Raw genomic sequence first — 19,366 nt, 5'->3', positions numbered from 1 at the left:
ACCTCCAGTTTCAGTGGCAATAGATAACGAATTTCTTCTTAATATCGGTCTTTACTAAGACCTCTTCTCGTTTCTAAGACCTTTATGCAGAAGTGATGAGGTTGAAGCTTGATTGCGAGAGCTTGAAAGATCTTGCTGATATGTAAATCTTTTACTGGAGTGGCATCGACCAAAGTATTGACGAGCTCTTTCCCAAAGCTAATGCAAGAAAGATCTTAGTGATATGTAGATCCTCTACTGGATTCGAAGTGATGAGTGTATGAATCAATTCAGGTCAAAGACTAACGTGAGTGAGATTGCCGAGTATTTTTTGAGGGAGGAAGATCAAAACAATGTTCATCTTGAGGGCCACAAAGGATATAATTCTGATCGAGGGCAGCAGCTATAGCTTGAGCAGCTTCAAGATCTTCTACAGATAATCTTTCGACTTTACCCAATTGTTCCAGTACGATAGGATTAGACAACGACACATAGTCAAAGATGGTTTGAGCATTGGATTCGGCGATTGTGATGTTCTTCAGGAGATCGTTGTACAGTGATGTTCACGATGAGGCCGGAGCTTGAAGGATATGTCAGTAGTGAAATGGCCTAGTGGAAGGGTAATCTTCTTGATACTCGTCGTACACGGATAGCTCGTATGACTGATCTTGAGGGTTATCGTCATCCTCAACCCCGGTACGCCAGTCGGGATTTGCGGAAATGTGATAAGATGCCTTTCATAGTGTACTAGAGTGACAGCTTCCGAGTCGAATAGGGAAATACAACGATTGCTGAAAATTGAGTTCATAGGGCGCAGGAGCTGAAAAACGAGATGGGTATCGGATCGTTCAATACCTGACTACCAAGAAGCGAAGAAGGTAAAGGTTCAAATCATATCGAGTTGTCAGCATAATGTGCTAGCCGACCTTTCTCGTTGCGCCCTTCACAGCTTTCCCCACTTTACCATCCTTGGCGGTAGCTCAGTACCTGGGGAATCCATGGCTTGCTGGCCTGTGTGCATGGACAGCAACCTGAACGTGGATGCATGAGGGTCTGGAAGACACAGCACGGTGGTAAAGCAATAACATAGACTGTTAATCAAATCCACATGTGCACATCCACGTTATCATACGGATATACCGGGCACGTCTCATCACAATCGTCAACTATCGCAAAACCTCTTTCATTAGCATATCTCTGATTTTTCATATGATCCCTATTGGAGATAATTAGTCTGTTGACCATACCTTCGCGTATCAACTTCAAATACAAAATAATGTGAGAGCGGTAATTGATCACAACCAAAAAGTGCTTTGTACGTTGTTGCCCCATGTTTAACTCATGGGGGTTAAGGTTCCTCGTGCATTTATCTCGATATCATCCTGAAAGATAGACTATCATACTGATGATGTTTCGATCACTTGTCAAGCTAATTGGAGTCTATATCCCTAGCGGATATGCACACACAAGTGGATTAAACATTTGCCCAGCTTGTTGATTCGAGTTTTCTAGTCCGATCAACCCGATGACACCGGAAGTATCGATGTGCAATGAGCTGGAGTTCTGAACGAGCTGTACCAAAGACCAATTAGACATAGTCGGTCTGCATATAATCAGAATGTGGCTCGTCGGAATGCATCACATATGCTATATACAATTTATTATCTACGATAGGCAGCTCTGTAAACAATCAAAGAGAATCATGAAGAGATTTAATGAAAACAAATAGTTGCGGATATTTACTTGGGATATGAGCATCGCGAATCTGCAGAAACAACGAGTTTGCCGTTTTCTAAAGCGATTCTGAGCATCTTGAAGAGGTCCATTCAGACTTACTTGAATAGAATTGTCCAGTTCAGAACCTGCCACAGCAGACGCAAGGTTCCGCATCTTCTTTCCTGAGAACCTTGAACTGGCTTCTAAACCAATTTTCACTTCTTCTTACACCCCCAGCCTTCGAGATACCGTCCGACCCGAGATCCATGTTGAACAACACTTGGAGATTGAGCATGCTGGATGATACGTGGGGAAGATTGATCAAGTTGAGTCGCTTCTCCCTTACAGGTTCATCGACCTCGCCTTGATCCATCACCATGATATAGTCAAGTGCGTCTCTAAGATTTGCGTAGCAATAGCAATATTCATTATCGCATCTTGTCAAGGGACAGTCGGAGAAGATGGTGTTGATAGTTTGGAGTGAGGTAGGGAGGTTCTGGCAGTAAAGGCGGTCATATAGGAGGAAATCATGAGCGGTATAGGATTTGAGAGACGGAATACTCAGGATGGCCGACATCTTATCTGTAAGTTCGATATCCCAGAGAGAAAAATCATCTTCAAGCTTCTCGGGGTCGATCGAAGGCTTTGATAAGCAGATATGCGCTGGTCTAAGCATACATCCAAGAGTCTCCAGGATCTTATGTATCTTGAGAAGCTCGAGATTGTCTGACTCCAAGACGATAAGTGAATCAATTAATGGTGATCCGAAAGAGATGGTCTGGACATTCTTGAGGATTTGGGTTGGAGAATGACCGCATACCTCTGAGCCATCTTTGAGGTGTTTGCGGAGGTAGTATCGATCTAAAGATGTTGCGAGGGTCTCGGCACCTTCCACATCATCGATGAAGAGGTTCTCAACCTCATTGAGCATTTGTACATCCCAGTCGCGGAGGGGACGAGGTCTTGAATCAATGTTGGAGAATACGTTGGGCGCGGTGGTTCGGTTGATCGTGAGCTTCTTGGCACGGGATTGGAGCTGAACCATCTTGACGGCTGGTACTTCTTTGGGCAGCTCTAAGATGTGCGAAGGTTGGTCGATATACGCCGTTGCCATTTGAGGAGTGACGACCTTCTCATTAAAATCCGGGAGGTTGTTGGTCATGATGTTCGATCAAAGAGTTTAATTGATAAAGACGTAAGCTGGAGATGAAAAATGGAAAGAAGAGGAAGAGATCAATCAACATGAGAAGAGAAGATATCAGACGAAGTGACTGAGAGTGCTATCAACCTGTCGGAGCGATCAGAGTTTCTTTCTCATCTTGCCTCGTGTAAAAGTCGTTCTTGACCGATCAAACGAAAGTGGGGGATTGCTTGTTAAATGATGAATTCCTTGATTGATCGATTGATTGAGTCGGAGAAGACGATATTGAAGTGGTCGAGAGAAGAAGGGAAACAACCATCGTTGTAACACCAGAATCCATGAGAGGTGAATGAAAGTAAGCATCCACTGTTCATGAGAGGAGAGAGCTTCTGGAATAGGTACATATCCCATAAACCATCTTGAGTCATAGGATCGATGAGGGGTTTGGCCAAGCAGATATGAATGGGTTGGAGGGTATGTCCGATAGTCTCCATGATCTTCTTGCGTCTGAGATTCCCGGTGGAGTAGGAGTTCACGAGCCGTTCGAGGAACTTGGATCCGAGAGAGATGGTTTTTACATTCTTGAAGATATCGACTGTAGGGTCCTGGGGGGGTTGGATAAATCCGGATACGTTGTTGGAGAGACGGTGATCTTCTAAAGCTTGTGCAAGAGCTTGAGCACCTTCCATATCTTCGATAAAGAGTTTCTCGACCTTGTTGAACAACGATACATCTGATTTGTAAGAAGCGGAGAAAGGTTGCTTCATGTTGGCAAAGATATTGAGTGCGGTAATTCGGTCGATCTTCAGCTCGTCGATGTGACTTTGAAACTGAAAGATTCTTGCTCGCGCTTCTTTGGGTAATTCGAGGAGCTGCGAGTATTGATCGAGGCACTTGAGAGTAATAGGTGGAGCGGCGACAGGTCGAATGATGGGCTGGAAAAGAGATATGTCTTTCTCGACGAGATCGGATTGTGAGTCGTCGTAAGAGTCAGAGTGATAAGCAGGACGAGGGTGAGAATGGGTTCCTTCAACAGACGTCACCCACTTGAAAAGATCGCCAAAGTTCTGGGTCATGGTGAGTGAGTGGGAAAAGTAATTGGTAGGTGTGTATGTAGAAAATGGAAAATGGATGGATGAGTAGAGAAGAGGGGAAAAGATAACGGTTAGAGGTGTGTATATATATGTAGGGTGGGATACTCGCACCTATCTTTGTCGAGGTGATCAAAGTATTGATCCATGTTGCCTCTTGTTCAAGTCGTTTTCTGATCAATGATCGGAAGTGGGGGATTTGACTAGTTGATTGATTGATTAGTGTTGTTAGTATCATTCGCTCGACAAGCGAAAGGACTGTGATTTCCATCAGTGAAGTGATAAGGATGACAACATCCCGAAACCTCATGTTCAGCACGCTTTCACATCAAGTTTACTTGTGGATGGAAAATACACGCATTCGATCTATATCACAATACCTCCGAGACGTGTATCACAGTTTGAGAGGGATCTAGGGCAAAGTGGGGGAAAGGTATGATTTTTGTGGTAGTTGGAAAAGTATCGAATCTTAATAGATGATGATTAGGCATTCGGCGAAAAGACCGCAGATGTGAAGATGGGTGAATAGGGGATAGAAGTATCGAAGTTGTGCGAGGGCCGATCAGACCCGATATACCATCGTTCACACGTTGTCGTTGGTGATTTCCAACTAGAGCACCAAAATTTCATCCGGTCGATGCTTTTCACTTCTTCCCACAGCATACACACCTTTCAGCTTCATCAATATCCATTATCCTAAAATTACTTTCTATCCATTCCCTCCTACCTTCCCAGTCCTTCCCAGTCCTTTCAACCTCAGCTTCCTCTTTTTCCAAATATTGTTGACTTTTCATCACTGCTCCTAAAACATCATCTGTACCAATCTTTTCTAGACATGGATAACCTGTTAAATCCACCTTTCTTTTCTCATTCCTAACCTCGTCCGACCAATCTTCCAAAGTGAGATGGATCAATATATCTCTCAGAGCTTTCTTACATTCACCCGACTCTCCAGATCCACCACATTGGTCAGTCAAGGAATGATGATTGAAAGCTCGGATTCTAGGTATATTGGGAGGAAAGAAAGGCTTGACTGCTCTAGTCTCGTCCGACAAGTATAGTCCACCTGATCTTCCAGGATCGATAAGACTCTGTGTACTATGCCAAGTAAAGCTTTCTAACTTCCAACCAGCAACCAAATCCTTCATCTTCCAGAAGAACGTACAATCCCATGGTCTTTCTAATCCCCTGCACTATGATGAGCATACCTGTATGAGAGGTATTTCATCAGCTGGAGCGATAGATCGGGAGGTAGTCCATCGAGCGGGAAGGGGGGTGAGGAACAGATCGTTTCGGAATTGGATGAGTCAAAACATTTGAGCTCCGACATCATGTATGAACGCTTGTTGGCGACCTGACGGGGAAGATGACAGTAGGTGTAGCTTGTCACTGTATAATGATGAGATGGATCGATATGACGATGAGCAACAGTAGTAGTAGTTTTTAATGAATGACTTGATCAGTTGATCCCCGTTACGCACACACCGCCTTATCAGCTCGGTCTAATCCTGAGTTATCCGAAGCCGATCCCGAATCACCGAAAACATGCATATAACCATACTCTACTCATGCCATCCAACAGATAAGTCTGAAAACAACATCCCTTCACGTCTTTGGAAATTCACACTGCATGTTCACGCGAACCATATGCTTCATACATCAGAAAGAGGTACAATCATACCTCATGACCATACTAGACTATACGATGTACTTGTTATGACCATCTGTCATCTGGCTTCGAGAGCAAAAAACGCTCAGAAAGGACCGCATCATAGTCTGACTCTTCGGCCACTCGCAAAGATTCTTCAAAAGATTCTTGAGCTTCTTTGACCAGTGTAGCCGCCGCCTCTACGATCGGGACCATACACTTGAGAGTCAACCGAAGACTAAGATAACCTGGATCGAAATTCTTTCTGAATCTCATCTTGCTATAATGGGAAATAACATTGTCCATCTGTGTGTTAAGAAGATCAATTTGGGTTTTGTACTCTTCCGAAAATTCCGATTCATCCCACTTGCCAAAATCGTCTTTTTGCGGAGCTGTGGTCTCATCATTCGTCTTTAGCTTATGCCGGAGACTGCTCATAGTATAGGCGGTACACAGGACCTCCGAGATATTATCATTGTTCATCGTCTGTGAGACGTTGTTTAAGGTGTCACCGAAAGATGGCTGGGTGGCAGTCTGTTGACTTGAAGACATTGTGGGCCGGACCAGGATGGATTAGACTTGATATTCGGCGATCGAGAGATACTATCGATGTGTTGTGGTGTAAGGTAAGAGGGGGATCGGGCATCTGGTCAGAGGTGGGACAATGGCGAATGGAGATAGTGTCATGCTTTTTAATCTATATGCTTCCTATATGTAGTAGAAGTTGAGGTCGACGAAAGCATCTGAAGCTTTTGATGACATATGGGATGAGCGATCCTTTGCCGCACCTTTGTGACAAGACTGGATGGCTCTTTTCATCCGGTACAAGACACGTATAAGATAAAGGATATGCTCAACTACTACTGCAACTCTTCCTACAGTGTGTCGTCATGGGGCCAACATGAAGTCCATGATATCGAGAAAGCCTTTCATCTTATGGTGAGGTGTGTATCTCGGATCGCGGTGCTAAATCATCATAACGACGAACAATACCTCATAGTATACAGTAAAATCACTCTTGACAGCTTGCATGTACCGCCAACACATGCACATACATCACAACGGACATTCCTCTTTTATCTCATCCTCCTTCACCACGAGCCATCACTGTCCGACCCTTCACTACCAGAATCACTCCCACTCGTGCTTCTTCCAGTATGATATCCACTATCTTCACGAGAATCTTTATCAGAACCAGCATCTTTGGTCTTACGGCTTTCCATCTCGCTTAACGTTCTCTGTATTCTAGGATCTTTACATATCTCTTCCCATAATTTAGCATTCTTCCCGTTCTCCTTCCTGACTTTCTTATCCATCTTGATCAACCCTTTACTAAGTACACTACTGATCAGTCTTGTTTTCATCGGTTTGACGTCTGAATACTGGGCTTCAATCGAGATACCATCGATTCCAAGGTGGCAAGATCCGATTTGAATCTTTCCGATAGCTCAGATTCGTCCCATGTACCAATCGTACTATTGGCACTTCGAGATGCTTTGTTGTCTGGGAATAGGGAACGATTGATCTTCCATAAAGCGTTATATGCTTTGTAAGCCTCTGAGGGGTTCTCGAATTCGCGGTCGAATAGGCTGTCGATGTCCGAAAGGAGAGTTTCGGTAGATTTGGTGGATCTGGACATTATTAATATTGGTCAATATGGCGTTTCTACAGTGTCAAATGTGTAAGAGAGCAGTATCAAGGAAAGGATATTGAATATGGATTGTGATGTAAGATGACTTGTATTGTAAAATCAGTCTTGGCGCTGTACACCAGAGACCAACGGTGGCGACAGGATGATTTGGTCAACCGTTGTGTTTATATCTGAATTATGACTCGGTCAGTCCTTTCGAGTCGAACATCCTCTTTTGATACGAGGTGTACTGCTTCACAAGCTCATTCCCTTCTACTATCTTGTTTCAGGTTTCCACTCACTTACGTCCAAGTCAACCAAGTAAGCATCTGTTGGCCTTCTGACCAGTGGGCAACCTGCAATGACGCTGAGCTCGCATCTTTGCAACACTTGATTTGACCTGCTCTGATTTGGTATCACCAGGAGTAAGGTAAGGACATAGATACACGGTTCACATATAAATACATGTTCGCTGTACAGAAGTTTCGGATACATGAGACGAATATGTTAATCACAATCATACAATAAATGCTAACATATACACATTTTTGTAAGGGGAAAGCGATGGCAGGAAGATTGGTCAATGGACCGATGAAGGGACCCATACGTGGATTGTATCAGAAAGAAGGGGGCTTTAGTCTCCGGAACTTGGGTTATTTTCAATGGCTCTTCCACTCTCATCGTATGATTGGAATCGAGCTTGGGCTGGAGAGGAGGATATTCAAGCTCGGTCAGTAATCCTTCACAGACTGTATGCATACATATTTGTTTTTGCAACTTACGCTTAACGCCTAGAATCTGCCACAACAAGGACAATCAATCCACTTCTTCGCATCCACTAAAAACGACCCGAACTCCTCTTTCCATCGCTTCATCCTTTCCTTTTCATTCCTCGACCATACCCTACCCGAACTGAGGGGTTGATTCTTAATCTTGCTTTTAAGCTCTTTCTCGAGTTCTGACCAATGATTGGAAGAATAATGTTCAGGGATATTATATAATCCGACGTAGTTGCATTTTGCCTTTTGGGATTTATCGAAATTCGTTGGTGGTTCCCTCAAAGGTCCGATGCGATAGACAAAATCGGTCATATGGTGAAGGGTAATTGGACATGTGCACTCGCTAGTAAGACCCTGTTCCACTGTGGCGGTCGAGGGGTCCATCGTTCCGGTTTGGTGATTGGGGACGGCACAGGTATTGACAGAGGATATATGATAATTCAGGTATTTGGCTGGATTGAATAGACTAAAGTCGGGACTGGTAACTTCATGCCAGGTGAAAGATTTTAGGGTCCACCGATCTCGTATATCTTGCAAGATAGAGGTCATGTAACCCTTCTTCGAGGTATCGTAGGTGGCACAGACATTCTGAGGCTTTACGCCAATGAAAAGGTCGTTCATCGCTCCGTCGATATGGCGTTCCCTATGTGAATCGAATAATGAGGTGTTCTCGAAACATACCGAAATCAGATTTGAAAATAACGCAGATGTGCTATTTCGATTTGTACCAAATCCTCCATCTTCATATCCATCCTCATCATTCTCAATCTCACTCTCACTACTTTCACTATCTTCGTCATCGTCACTAGGATCTCCCTCCTCATGTTCCTCCTCATTCTCGTTATTTGATACCATAGACGAATATCCTGCAGATGGACCCGGTAGAAAAGGGGTACAAGGGGTCTGTCGCAGAGCTGACGAGATGATTTGTAATGACTGATGATCTCCAATTATCAAAGTTCGGCAATTTTCAAGTAAAGTCACTTTACGAACATGTCGGTCAACCACATCGGGATGGGCTATTGCGAAGTCGATTCCTGGTGATTGATCTTCCAGGGAAAGCAAGGAAGGAACGATAAGTTTGTGTCGATCTTCATGAGGAATGATACCGTGAAACAACTTTAAAGCGTTGTTTTGGTCGACGGTGATTCTGGTATATAACATGGGGGTGAAACGATCGTACATCTCTTGGCAGGTTAAGATGAGATTGAATAGTGCGGATGGACCTGCATGTTGGATATAGTCAAAGATGATGATTCGTAGTTCCGGAGGAAAGCGGTCAAGACCGAGGGGTGATAAGCAAGGTGGTTGCGGTGAAGATGATGATGACGACATGGTCGGAGTGACCTTGGATGAAAGCGGAGGTGTTGGTGAGTGAGCTGGTATATCCGATATGTATGTGGACATTCTAGTTATGAACGTTGGATATCAGAAGGAGAAGAAGGAAAAAGAATAGCACTTTCGGATTTTATATTGTAAAATTGGGTTGAGCAATGACTGGACAGTGATCGTAATCAAACACACACACACATATACCTACATGCGCACGGACATTCATTCATCATCATCATTCCATTTAGCAGTAACCTTAAATGTTACAAAATCATACTGACCACTGTTCTACGGCCTTTTCGATCTCTTTCCCTGTTTTACCAGAGATACCAGAGAAAGTTTTAACCCGCTTGGCGGCATTCGAACCAGTGGAAGTATAGCTGAAAGTGATCTCGCATATCTCATCGTCGGGCCCGGGCGCTGGTCCAGGTACAGCCGGATAATAAAGTCCGTACCATTGTGAAGAATTATCTTGATTTTGAGTATCGCCCATCATCCAACCGAGATTGTCGCCATGACCATGATCTTGGGAGGAGGTTAATCCTAAAGTCTCGATTCCCGTCGTGACTGTATTAAGCGCCCGATCGCTGAACAAGGCTCTGTTGGCCCATTCCAATCCCTGGAGATCAATCCCTTCATCTTCAGCTGCATTGCCATAAGCTCTTGGACCGTAAACCGATCGGTCTTGTGAATACGTTGTATCTGCATATCCTTGTTGTCCCAAGTTACCACGTGTTTGAGTGAGATCGGTTTGAATGGGTTCTTGACTGTCAGTGTCAACACTGGCAGTATCCGTATCGATATTATGATGAATGATCGTCATTCCTGCTCTTGGAGCCCTCCTCTCAATCACCAAAGAAGGCTGAGTAACGTCAGTGCTTGATTGTGATCTAGTTCTATCCTGAGCGATCGTACTCGTAATAGCTCCAGCAACTCTCTTTCCATTGACATAATGGTAATTCTTGCTTCTTGAGTGAACGCCCCGTATCAATTCAGAATTATTCAATCTTCGATGATATTTCTTATCTCCTACTCTTCCGGGTCCAGAGCCAGTGCCAGCGCTGGTGAAAGATATTGCAGGCGTTTGATAACTTTCTTCATTATGACTTTTTCTTTGATAGATTGACCTGTTAGTCCTCATATTGGTGACATCTGCAGATGGCTCTTGTTGCTGAGGGACAAGTCCGTAAGGATTCAAAGGATCATATGGGTGATGATTACCATTATCATTATTGTTCCCTTCCATCGTAAAAACGTATCTTGTCGAACCCTTCAATCGATGAACTGCTTCTTCGAATCACTTGTTCCGCAGGCTATCTATGTTATACCCAGGATATAGCGATCACCCTGACCCTTTATATCATTCTCTTGAAGAAGTATATTCAGAACAGAGCAGTGCAACGGGCTTCTCATAGTGCGGAGCATACTGAAAGGATGGTCATCAACGGTCCTACTAGCGAAGTGAATTCTCACGCAACTTCAAAAGAACCAAGTCAGCGAAAAGGAAAGTCAACCGGTCGGGTCTAGATGTTTGCTTCGGCCAATACCTTATCGTCATCTCTCCTTTGTGAGTGGAAAAATGCCTTTACCTCTCCTGCAAATTGTTGGCCGGCTCCAGTTTCGGAAAAGGGATAACTATAAAGGTTCATCATCGTTCTCAACAATACATAACACCGTATATGTACGTCCCATGCTCTTTGCTGAACAAGGGGTCAAGGAGTATAGTTGGTAGTGAGATGAATCTGGTGACGAAATAGCAATCAGTATGACTTTGTCTAAAACTACTCAGTAACGGAATCACATATCTACATTGCTCCCTTTAATTCCTGTTAGGATCGACTAATTCTACAGAAAAGTAATTCTATTTCGAATGAAGTATAGCCAAATTCATGAACAACCACTCATGCTCACATCAAGACAATATTCCACAGTACTGTACACGGTCCTAGAAACGAATACTGCACACATATAGACCATACTTTAAGACTGTCGTCTTCGTAATTGTTGTCGTTTAACAACCTCGCTATCGACCCAACTGTTGACGGCACCCTCCATGTCCCTTCCTCTATCACCAGGGTTATTGATGAAAGTGGTCTGAGTCGTGTTGTCACCAGTTTGACTATAGAGCGGAATAGACGGATCGTAATACTTGAAAGTAATCTCACATATCATGCTTCTCTTATCGAATTGACCTGGAGGATGAGATCGGATTGCTTGCGGAAGATATCCAGCATCGCAAATCCTTGAGAATAAGCTTGGAATTGGTTTCTGGTGGTGGTATCATTGTAATATCCTTCAGGCAGGGCAGTATAAGGTCCAGCAGCGGAAGAGGATGAAGGTAAGTATCCCGACATCTGAGGTCGATATGCAATCTCAACTGGGTTCGTACCAGGTTGTTCTGCAAGATCAGAAAATAACCAATCGTAATTGTTGTGGTCTTGTTGGTGATTAACACCAGTCAGTGAAAGATGATCGATGCCAGTCATAGTCATATCAAGACCTTGATCGGATAATGACCTATTCAAATACACATCTTGCGGTTCAGCGTAAAATCCCGTCGTAACATTATTTCCATCTTGGAGCATAGGCATAGGCATAGGCATAGGCGTAGGCATACCAGTTCTTTGATCATGATAAGTCATCATCGCCTCTTTCACAGGCTCTGTATCAGCAGTTGCCGAAGTAGAACTTAAATTGGAAGGTAAAGTCCTCGATCTAGGTCTGTTCGCGACGCTAGTGGCAGTATTGATAGATCCGAAAACCTTCTTGCCATCTACATAATGATAATTATTCACATTTCTCCTAGTACTGAACGAATCTGCTTTCCTGATGAAATCGGAGCTGTTGACCTTACGAGATCTTCTACCACTAGCACTACGAGTAGCACTGTTACTACTACCGCTTGATTTCCTATTGGTTTGAGTATCTCGATCATTCGTACTGGCATGTGAGTTAACGTCACCTTGTCCCTGTGGATTATCTTGTTGTCCATCATTTGGTAAAGGTGCATAGGCAGATAACAAGTAATGGTAATTCGAATCTGACTCGCTCATATTGACGTTCGTAAAAGTAGAAAATCGGGAGATACGGTATTAACATGTATTTAGTCAGTCTGAAGGATTTGATACAGTACCGGCTCATAACAGGTCGCACAGTTGATATCCAAGAAATATATGTCTAATAGTGAATAGTGAGGTATCAGTTTCTAAAACAACTTCATTACACCAATATCTCATCTAGAGCTCCACACTCTCACAGTACTACATCCAGAAAAGAAAGGATACAAGTCGGATTTTCAGCTCTCCATCCTGGTTCATCTTGCTTCTCCAAACATCACATATCGCCTGATGGTGTAATCGGATGATGTCCACCAACACCAATGGAACTTCAGACCGGCGGTTATACGTCATTCGACTGTATGTATATGGTTCTGCCCGCGACAATCGGGTAGATAACGATGAAGGTTGTCTTGCGCTTGAGAGTTGTAAATACGTTGAATGCTGTGTCTTCTTCTTGAAGATAGGATCATTAGAAGGGGATGATTCGAAAAAGCTCACATCGTTGACTCGACAGGTGTTCAGTAGTTGAGCCAGTGGTTTACGGACGATAAAGGAAGGAGCGTAAGTATCGGTCGGATCTCATATGGAATGATGAATATAGCCAACGTTCGATGTCCAGACCTTTCCTGTGCCCCGTTGTTAGCAAGTCTTTCCATCGATTTCGTCATGACGCAAAAGGCCGATGGCTGTATACCTTGATCATAATCAGAGTATAGTGACCCGGTCAGTACGCATGTACGGATCGATGAGGAATATGAGAAAAGAAAATTGCATCCCCTTTATGTAGATGATAGAACCAAAGAAAGAGTAAATCGATGCATGAATTTCCCCCAGATTGACCACTAGCTGTACATCAAAGTAGAGTAGATTACTTCTTCTTGCCGACAACGGTCTTACCGACTCGTCGACCGCTAGATAGTAGAGCAGATAGACAAGATGGTCAGCGCCAAATCGAGACTGACTGTATGGATAGTGTGAAAGGTTGGTGTGGAAGGAGAGGACACTCACGTGGTCTTGGTGTGTTGACCTCTAACTCTGAGACCCCAGTGGTGTCTAAGACCTCTGTGGGATCTGATCTTCTTCAATCGTTCGAGATCTTCTCTGAGTCTTTGGTCGATAACGTTGGAGAGAACGTGAGAGTTCTTGCCGTCGACGATATCTCTTTGTCTGTTCAAGAACCAGTTGGGGACCTTGAATTGAGCGGGGTTTTGCATGATGGTGACGATTCGTTCGAGTTCATCAGAGTTCAATTCACCGGCTCTAAGTGGTGAATGTTACAAGTCAGCATTGTGGCTAATGATATCTGACATTCATACAGGGGAATATATCCTGTGTTTGGGATGAAAACCAGTGAGAGATGTGAATGCCTTGAGAAGCCGACCATGTCTGATGATATATGCCTGGTACGGATTATGAAGGTATTTGCCAATAAAACACAAAACTCACCGCTTGTTAAGATCGACATCGGCCTTCTTGCAGATCAAGTTGGCGTATCGTCGACCAACACCCTTGATCTCGGTAAGAGCGTACATGATCTTACCTTGACCAGCAACGTTGGTGTTCAAGAGACGGAGAATGTGCTGAGTGGGGAGAAGAGATAGGAATTAGCATCTTCATAAACATACGTCTTTTCGCACATCCCCATCCCTTTTATCCCATCCTTGCCGAAATACCAAGTGATAGTTGTTCCTCAATCATTCCACAACCTGACGAATCCCACGGGTATCATCTTCGATCTCATCCTTCTATCCCCTACACATCGTGAAAATCTTCTACTCCATAGACGTCTGTCTTCTCCATTGATTCCCTTCCTGCACCCATCTCATACAACCGCCATCATCAACAACAAACAGATACCCACTTGGAATTGTTGATGAGCCTCGAGGGGAGCGAACGACATCTTGACGAATCTTTCTTTTTGTTGGTAAAAATGAAAGGGTAAGCGATCTGAAGTGGACAATCAAAAGATTAGCACCTATGGAAGTCGTGTCTACTGGATGTTTGTTCCATGGCCGCTCTACGTTTGATGGATGCTGGTGACACTCACTCGCTTTTTTAAGATGTCTATGAGACTTGAAGGTTGGAAAGAAGGTTTTAATGGATTTCAACAACTAAGTCGATGATGAACTGCAACAGAGTGATGGCAAACGACAGACGACAAACCCCAACTGCATAATTCTCTCTACCAATCACCACTCACCATACAAAAAGCGGTAGGGTCCACTTTCATACAGGTGGTGCCACATAGTGGACGGAGTTTCGCGGAGTTTCGTGTTTTTCGACTTTGTTCACCAAAAATCGCTAACCTCCGCTTTTCCAACACCACCACTCACAGTTGCACCATACTCACTCACTCACACCATACTGTGTTGTACTGTGCGATTTTCAACTTGATTCAAGTTCATACCACTACACCTTCTTCATCCATCAACATCGACAAAATCGGCAACAATGTGAGTATAATCGACATTGAAGGTGTATCAGATGAGGATAAGAATGGATGGAAAGGATGGAATGCTGATGTATCGTTTGCTTTTGCTTTGCTTGGATAATCTGTAGGGTCAACATGTAAGTCTCGATATCACTTATTGTTATGTTGCGATCGTGATAAGGTGCTGATGAAATGTTTTTTTTGCAGTCCTAAGTACGTATTGTCCCCTTCTTCATAGTTCTGATCAGTGGTGGAAGATGGAAAGACTTGTTGCATGGATGGAGGAGGAATAATCAAATTAGGACGACGGATGGAGAATATCCTAGAGAGAGGGACGATCTGGTATAAAGGTATAAAGGTGTATGGATATGCTGACCGTTGAATGTTCAACTCGTCAACAGGACTCGTCGAACCTGTAAGTAGACCTTATCACATGTTTGTCTTGTAGTCGTATACTGATCACTACCATGTTGTAGACTGCAAGGGTAAAACCTGCAAGAAGCACACCCCTCACAAGGTGACCCAATACAAGAAGGGTAAAGATTCTCTTGCTGCCCAAGGAAAGCGACGATACGACCGTGAGTGATAGTCTCCATAATCAAAGGGGAAAGAGATTTGGGAGTAGACGGATAGCCAATGGTCGTTATGTGATCTGTCACCCAGTATCTGAATTTCTCGTATCGAGGAAATTCACTGACCTACTGTTACGTTCACAGGAAAACAATCCGGTTACGGTGGTCAAACCAAACCCGTTTTCCACAAGAAAGCCAAGACCGTGAGTGGTCATGGTCTCTATGGTTTATGATCATCGCTCATTGCTTTTCTTTGCAGACCAAGAAAGTCGTACTCCGACTCGAATGTACCGCCTGTAAGACCAAGCACCAACTTTCTCTCAAGCGATGCAAGCACTTCGAGCTCGGTGGTGACAAGAAACAAAGAGGTGCCGCCATCTCTTTCTAAGCTTCTTCTATCTTCTATACCATTTTTTTTTTTCATCTTTCAACAGAGTATCAAATACCGTGGTTTGTTGGAATTGGATTAAAATAAATAGATATGAGGTGAAATAGCTTAGGGATGTTGATGATGTATGATTATGGCCCGAACACTTGCCGGTACGATCCTGAATATATCGGATCGACCGAAGCAGAGAGACTGCATGCTTGTGGGTTAGGTACTGACACGATATACAGTGACATAACTTGTCACCGATCCATATTTATCGGATCAATGTGACTTTCATATAGCCTCTTTTCAATTCAACGGAACATATCATTCAGCTGGCATCCTTTCCTCATCTCCGCATAAGTCTTATTCGAATCTGACTGGACCCACAATATATAAGCAAGCACATTGCATTATTTTTGCTCAAACTGACTCCTCGTCAGCCAGAGAAGGATCATGTGCGAAGCCAAACTTCAATTTTCTAGGACCACTATGCGAGGGCAATGTAGTGGCTATAAAACATGATACGTACATCAATTCTCATTAGCTGGTAACTCATCCAACTTATAGCTAATATTGAGTGAAAAGTGAAGTGCTTACGAGGATGCGGCAGTTCTTCGAAAGTACTCAAATCCCATCCAGTCCAAGATTTCGATTAATCAATCAATTGTGCCCATTGTGATTTGTTAGTGGGTATAGATTGATATAGACCCCATAGTTCTTTCACTTTATCATCCAACTGTAAAATACTTTTCGATACTTTGCTTTCACTCTGACTTTTCGAGTTGGCTTTCTACATACCATTGTTATATTTTCTTCTTTCCTTCAACCATCCTTGTTTCCTGTCTGCATTCTTCTCCAAGTCATGTGCCAAACTATACACTGATCTGCCATCTTGGTACAATACCGATTCGTAATCTGCATATAAAGCTTTTGTAAATCTATCTACCAGATCTTTCTTTTCCTGTACAGTAAGCCTGGTAGATCCATTAATGGTTGACCAAGTGGTATTTTGGATATTTTTAATCAAATGTCCTTGAGCGTCTACGAATTCTTCGAATCTCGAAGTGATGAATTCTGGAAATTCAGATAAAGCCTCTTGAATGGCTTCTGCACCATCTTGTAAACATCTTGATATTTCAGCATTATCTTTTGTCTGTTCAGCTTGAGTTAAACATTTCGCATGATCTTGAGTCAATCCTCTAGGGACGTTGGTACATTCCTTACTGAATGTAGTCGAGGGTAATTCCTTATTCATCGATAAGACATATCTCTCATATGGTATATCGCCCTCCTGAGGAGTTAGGGTATGACCATCTAAAGATGGGATATCAGATATAGTAATTCGTGTACAATTACCCTCAGAGTCGAGGTGTTTAGGTTGGAGTCTGATAGCCATCATGGATCGATTAGGATCAGGATGGACGAGAGAGAACGTTCTCTCTGAGGGTGAACAAGTGGAGAGATGGATGGTAGATTGGATTGGATTGGTGCTCATGTTGATCCTATGCTATAGAACCTAGTACTTCGAGTTGATATGAGATATGAGAATCAGATTGTGATCTTTTTACCGAGATCAGTGCTTATATATATCACCAAAAACTACTCTCTGCTATAAGTGACCGAAGCTCACAGGTTGTAGCTGAGCATAACTTATATCGCTCTTCGTATCTGGGCTGTGTGAAGTTTTCGCTCCTTATATCTTGGTCTTCGTTAAAGAACCACAGAATCAAAGGACGAAGTAAAAGTGAGATTGCGCTCGGTCAGAAGACAAAAGCAGAAGGCCTGTTCATACTGCTGTTGCTGTGCTGGAGCATAAAGTAAGAATAAAGGTGAGATGACGGCAACGACTGTATCATGTCACAAAGGCAAAGAGCTTACTCCGCCCACTGTGCTTCAAGACTTCATTTTCTTCAGTGGAGAAAGTGCGGAGCAACTACCGTGAAGCTCTGACATAGTCTGAGTATCATGTTACCAAGAGAAGGACGATAACGGGCATGTACGCATGTCATATCTTTAGAGCCCTAACAGTATTTTCAGTTAACATAGTGCCATCGTGCATCTCTCCAACCTCTATGTACACTCTGGTATCATCAGTTGCTGGTCAAAAATTGAAACTCGGATGTAAGTTATATAAGTCAGTATCGTAGCTTATGACCCCTTTTACTCCTTGTTCCCGAAGGAAGGTATAATATTTCGATACCCCGTTCTTTCCAAAGCCTCGGCCACAAACCTCGTTTAGTTCTATGGAAAAAGAAATCATTATCAGCTTAGTTTACTGTCTTAGTCGTTTTGTCCGACTTCATACTCACCTGAGTCGCCCGAGCCGCATTGAGGGAAGTACAACTAAAGAAGGCAGGACCGTCCGTCGAAGTCGGCTGGGAAGTGCGATCGACCGTCATGCTGTATACTTCAGTAGGTGAAGCAGTGACACTGGCCGTGCACTATATCATCAATCACAAATAATGTAGATCAGCATCGTCATGAAGATCCATTCCATTCCATTCAATCCCAACCAATTTCATTTCATATCATTCGACGGAACAGACCATTTCAAGTTGAGGTTCAGATATTAACTCACTCTGACCGTTTCAGTAGGTTCACCCCATTGTTCCTTTTGTTCACCTTCTCCAGGCTCATGTCTAACCACATCAAATACCTTCTCGAAATAACCAGGGTAAAAACCAAACATCCACCAAATCGCTTTTGATCCAGACCATTGTACGGTCTTACATTCCATATCGTTGTATAGTGTTATATCGAGGTAATTTTCAAACATCACTGATATACCTGCTGTTGGTTTGTCATCACCATCATTACCATCAGCTTGAGAGGTTGTTGATGAAGCGGATTGAGTAGTAGTAGGAGTGCTTGTAGACTGAGTACTGGATGATTCTGATGTGCCAGTTGAAGTAGGAGTGTCACCTGTGGTAGAATCAGTTGACCATGGTGTTGGATCAATGCCATAACCATGTCCAGTACTTTCCGCGGAGGTGGTCGGAAGAGAGTTGGTAGCTGTGATTATACTAGTCACCGTAACGTATGAAGTAGGAGTTACTACCTCCGTTTGAGTAGATGTCGAAGTCGAGAGTGAGGCAGGGGCAGGAGTAGATGATTCAGTACAGATCGAACTTGTGGTGGTAGGTTGGATTGTACATGATGAAGGGGATGATCCGGATGGTGTAAGACAAGTAGCAATCAATGGTGCGCCACTTGAAGTCGATGATGTGGAAGAGGTTGAGTGATGACAATCACATGAAGATGAGTATGTGGAAGGATAATATACTTGAGACGTATAATAACTTGAGTAAAGTTGAGAAGTAGAAGATGATTGAGGAGGATACGATCCACCATCATCTTCATTAGGTAATGAATATCCCGTGGGTATCACACTGCCTTTGACTAGGCAGAGGAGTAAAGGGAAGAGCGTAATTTGAGGAATCATCTTGTTGGTCTCTTCGTAAGCGGTCCTGTCTATGCTTGATTGTTGCTTATATCAAATCACCAATCGGTCGTGGTGGTGTGTTGTCGTTGTAGTCGAAATCGAGGGAAGTTGATTTCTTTGGATATTGATAAAGTGTTGCGAATGAGTGTGTGGAAGTTTGTTGTACTATACTT

At 43.4% G+C, this 19,366-nt stretch overlaps 11 protein-coding genes across 11 annotated transcripts; 1 reads left to right on the top strand and 10 right to left on the bottom strand.

Moving 5' to 3' along the window:
- Nucleotides 1-1,834: 1,834 nt before the first annotated feature.
- V865_005465 (uncharacterized protein) lies at nucleotides 1,835-2,857 on the bottom strand (the record flags this gene model as incomplete). Its single annotated transcript, XM_066229237.1, has 1 exon — nucleotides 1,835-2,857. One exon carries the CDS (start codon nucleotides 2,855-2,857, stop codon nucleotides 1,835-1,837), a length of 1,023 nt encoding a protein of 340 aa, XP_066085334.1.
- A 212-nt stretch (nucleotides 2,858-3,069) lies between these two features.
- V865_005464 (uncharacterized protein) lies at nucleotides 3,070-3,912 on the bottom strand (the record flags this gene model as incomplete). The annotated part of the gene is made up of 1 exon (XM_066229236.1): nucleotides 3,070-3,912. The coding sequence occupies one exon, from the start codon at nucleotides 3,910-3,912 to the stop codon at nucleotides 3,070-3,072; it is 843 nt and encodes a 280-aa protein (XP_066085333.1).
- Nucleotides 3,913-4,571: 659 nt separating this feature from the next.
- On the bottom strand, nucleotides 4,572-5,075 carry V865_005463 (uncharacterized protein; the record flags this gene model as incomplete). The annotated part of the gene is made up of 1 exon (XM_066229235.1): nucleotides 4,572-5,075. One exon carries the CDS (start codon nucleotides 5,073-5,075, stop codon nucleotides 4,572-4,574), a length of 504 nt encoding a protein of 167 aa, XP_066085332.1.
- Nucleotides 5,076-6,666: 1,591 nt separating this feature from the next.
- On the bottom strand, nucleotides 6,667-7,214 carry V865_005462 (uncharacterized protein; the record flags this gene model as incomplete). Its single annotated transcript, XM_066229234.1, has 2 exons — nucleotides 6,667-6,902; nucleotides 6,959-7,214. 2 exons carry the CDS (start codon nucleotides 7,212-7,214, stop codon nucleotides 6,667-6,669), a joined length of 492 nt encoding a protein of 163 aa, XP_066085331.1.
- A 782-nt stretch (nucleotides 7,215-7,996) lies between these two features.
- V865_005461 (uncharacterized protein) lies at nucleotides 7,997-9,319 on the bottom strand (the record flags this gene model as incomplete). Its single annotated transcript, XM_066229233.1, has 1 exon — nucleotides 7,997-9,319. The coding sequence occupies one exon, from the start codon at nucleotides 9,317-9,319 to the stop codon at nucleotides 7,997-7,999; it is 1,323 nt and encodes a 440-aa protein (XP_066085330.1).
- Nucleotides 9,320-9,587: 268 nt separating this feature from the next.
- V865_005460 (uncharacterized protein) lies at nucleotides 9,588-10,562 on the bottom strand (the record flags this gene model as incomplete). Its single annotated transcript, XM_066229232.1, has 1 exon — nucleotides 9,588-10,562. One exon carries the CDS (start codon nucleotides 10,560-10,562, stop codon nucleotides 9,588-9,590), a length of 975 nt encoding a protein of 324 aa, XP_066085329.1.
- Nucleotides 10,563-11,484: 922 nt separating this feature from the next.
- Nucleotides 11,485-12,369, bottom strand: V865_005459 (uncharacterized protein; the record flags this gene model as incomplete). The annotated part of the gene is made up of 1 exon (XM_066229231.1): nucleotides 11,485-12,369. The coding sequence occupies one exon, from the start codon at nucleotides 12,367-12,369 to the stop codon at nucleotides 11,485-11,487; it is 885 nt and encodes a 294-aa protein (XP_066085328.1).
- An 874-nt stretch (nucleotides 12,370-13,243) lies between these two features.
- V865_005458 (40S ribosomal protein S18) lies at nucleotides 13,244-14,275 on the bottom strand (the record flags this gene model as incomplete). Its single annotated transcript, XM_066229230.1, has 4 exons — nucleotides 13,244-13,286; nucleotides 13,384-13,635; nucleotides 13,822-13,955; nucleotides 14,237-14,275. The coding sequence occupies 4 exons, from the start codon at nucleotides 14,273-14,275 to the stop codon at nucleotides 13,244-13,246; spliced, it is 468 nt and encodes a 155-aa protein (XP_066085327.1).
- Nucleotides 14,276-15,188: 913 nt separating this feature from the next.
- V865_005457 (60S ribosomal protein L44) lies at nucleotides 15,189-15,766 on the top strand (the record flags this gene model as incomplete). Its single annotated transcript, XM_066229229.1, has 4 exons — nucleotides 15,189-15,221; nucleotides 15,291-15,384; nucleotides 15,523-15,581; nucleotides 15,638-15,766. The coding sequence occupies 4 exons, from the start codon at nucleotides 15,189-15,191 to the stop codon at nucleotides 15,764-15,766; spliced, it is 315 nt and encodes a 104-aa protein (XP_066085326.1).
- Nucleotides 15,767-16,541: 775 nt separating this feature from the next.
- V865_005456 (uncharacterized protein) lies at nucleotides 16,542-17,246 on the bottom strand (the record flags this gene model as incomplete). Its single annotated transcript, XM_066229228.1, has 1 exon — nucleotides 16,542-17,246. The coding sequence occupies one exon, from the start codon at nucleotides 17,244-17,246 to the stop codon at nucleotides 16,542-16,544; it is 705 nt and encodes a 234-aa protein (XP_066085325.1).
- A 740-nt stretch (nucleotides 17,247-17,986) lies between these two features.
- On the bottom strand, nucleotides 17,987-19,193 carry V865_005455 (uncharacterized protein; the record flags this gene model as incomplete). The annotated part of the gene is made up of 3 exons (XM_066229227.1): nucleotides 17,987-17,992; nucleotides 18,061-18,192; nucleotides 18,330-19,193. The coding sequence occupies 3 exons, from the start codon at nucleotides 19,191-19,193 to the stop codon at nucleotides 17,987-17,989; spliced, it is 1,002 nt and encodes a 333-aa protein (XP_066085324.1).
- Between the last annotated feature and the right edge of the window lie 173 nt (nucleotides 19,194-19,366).

This window comes from Kwoniella europaea, chromosome 1, assembly GCF_036810445.1.
Source record: "Kwoniella europaea PYCC6329 chromosome 1, complete sequence".
Classification (NCBI taxonomy): Eukaryota; Fungi; Basidiomycota; class Tremellomycetes; order Tremellales; family Cryptococcaceae; genus Kwoniella; species Kwoniella europaea.
Note: the sequence above shows the minus strand (reverse complement) of the source record. Positions and strands in the feature narration are given on the sequence as shown.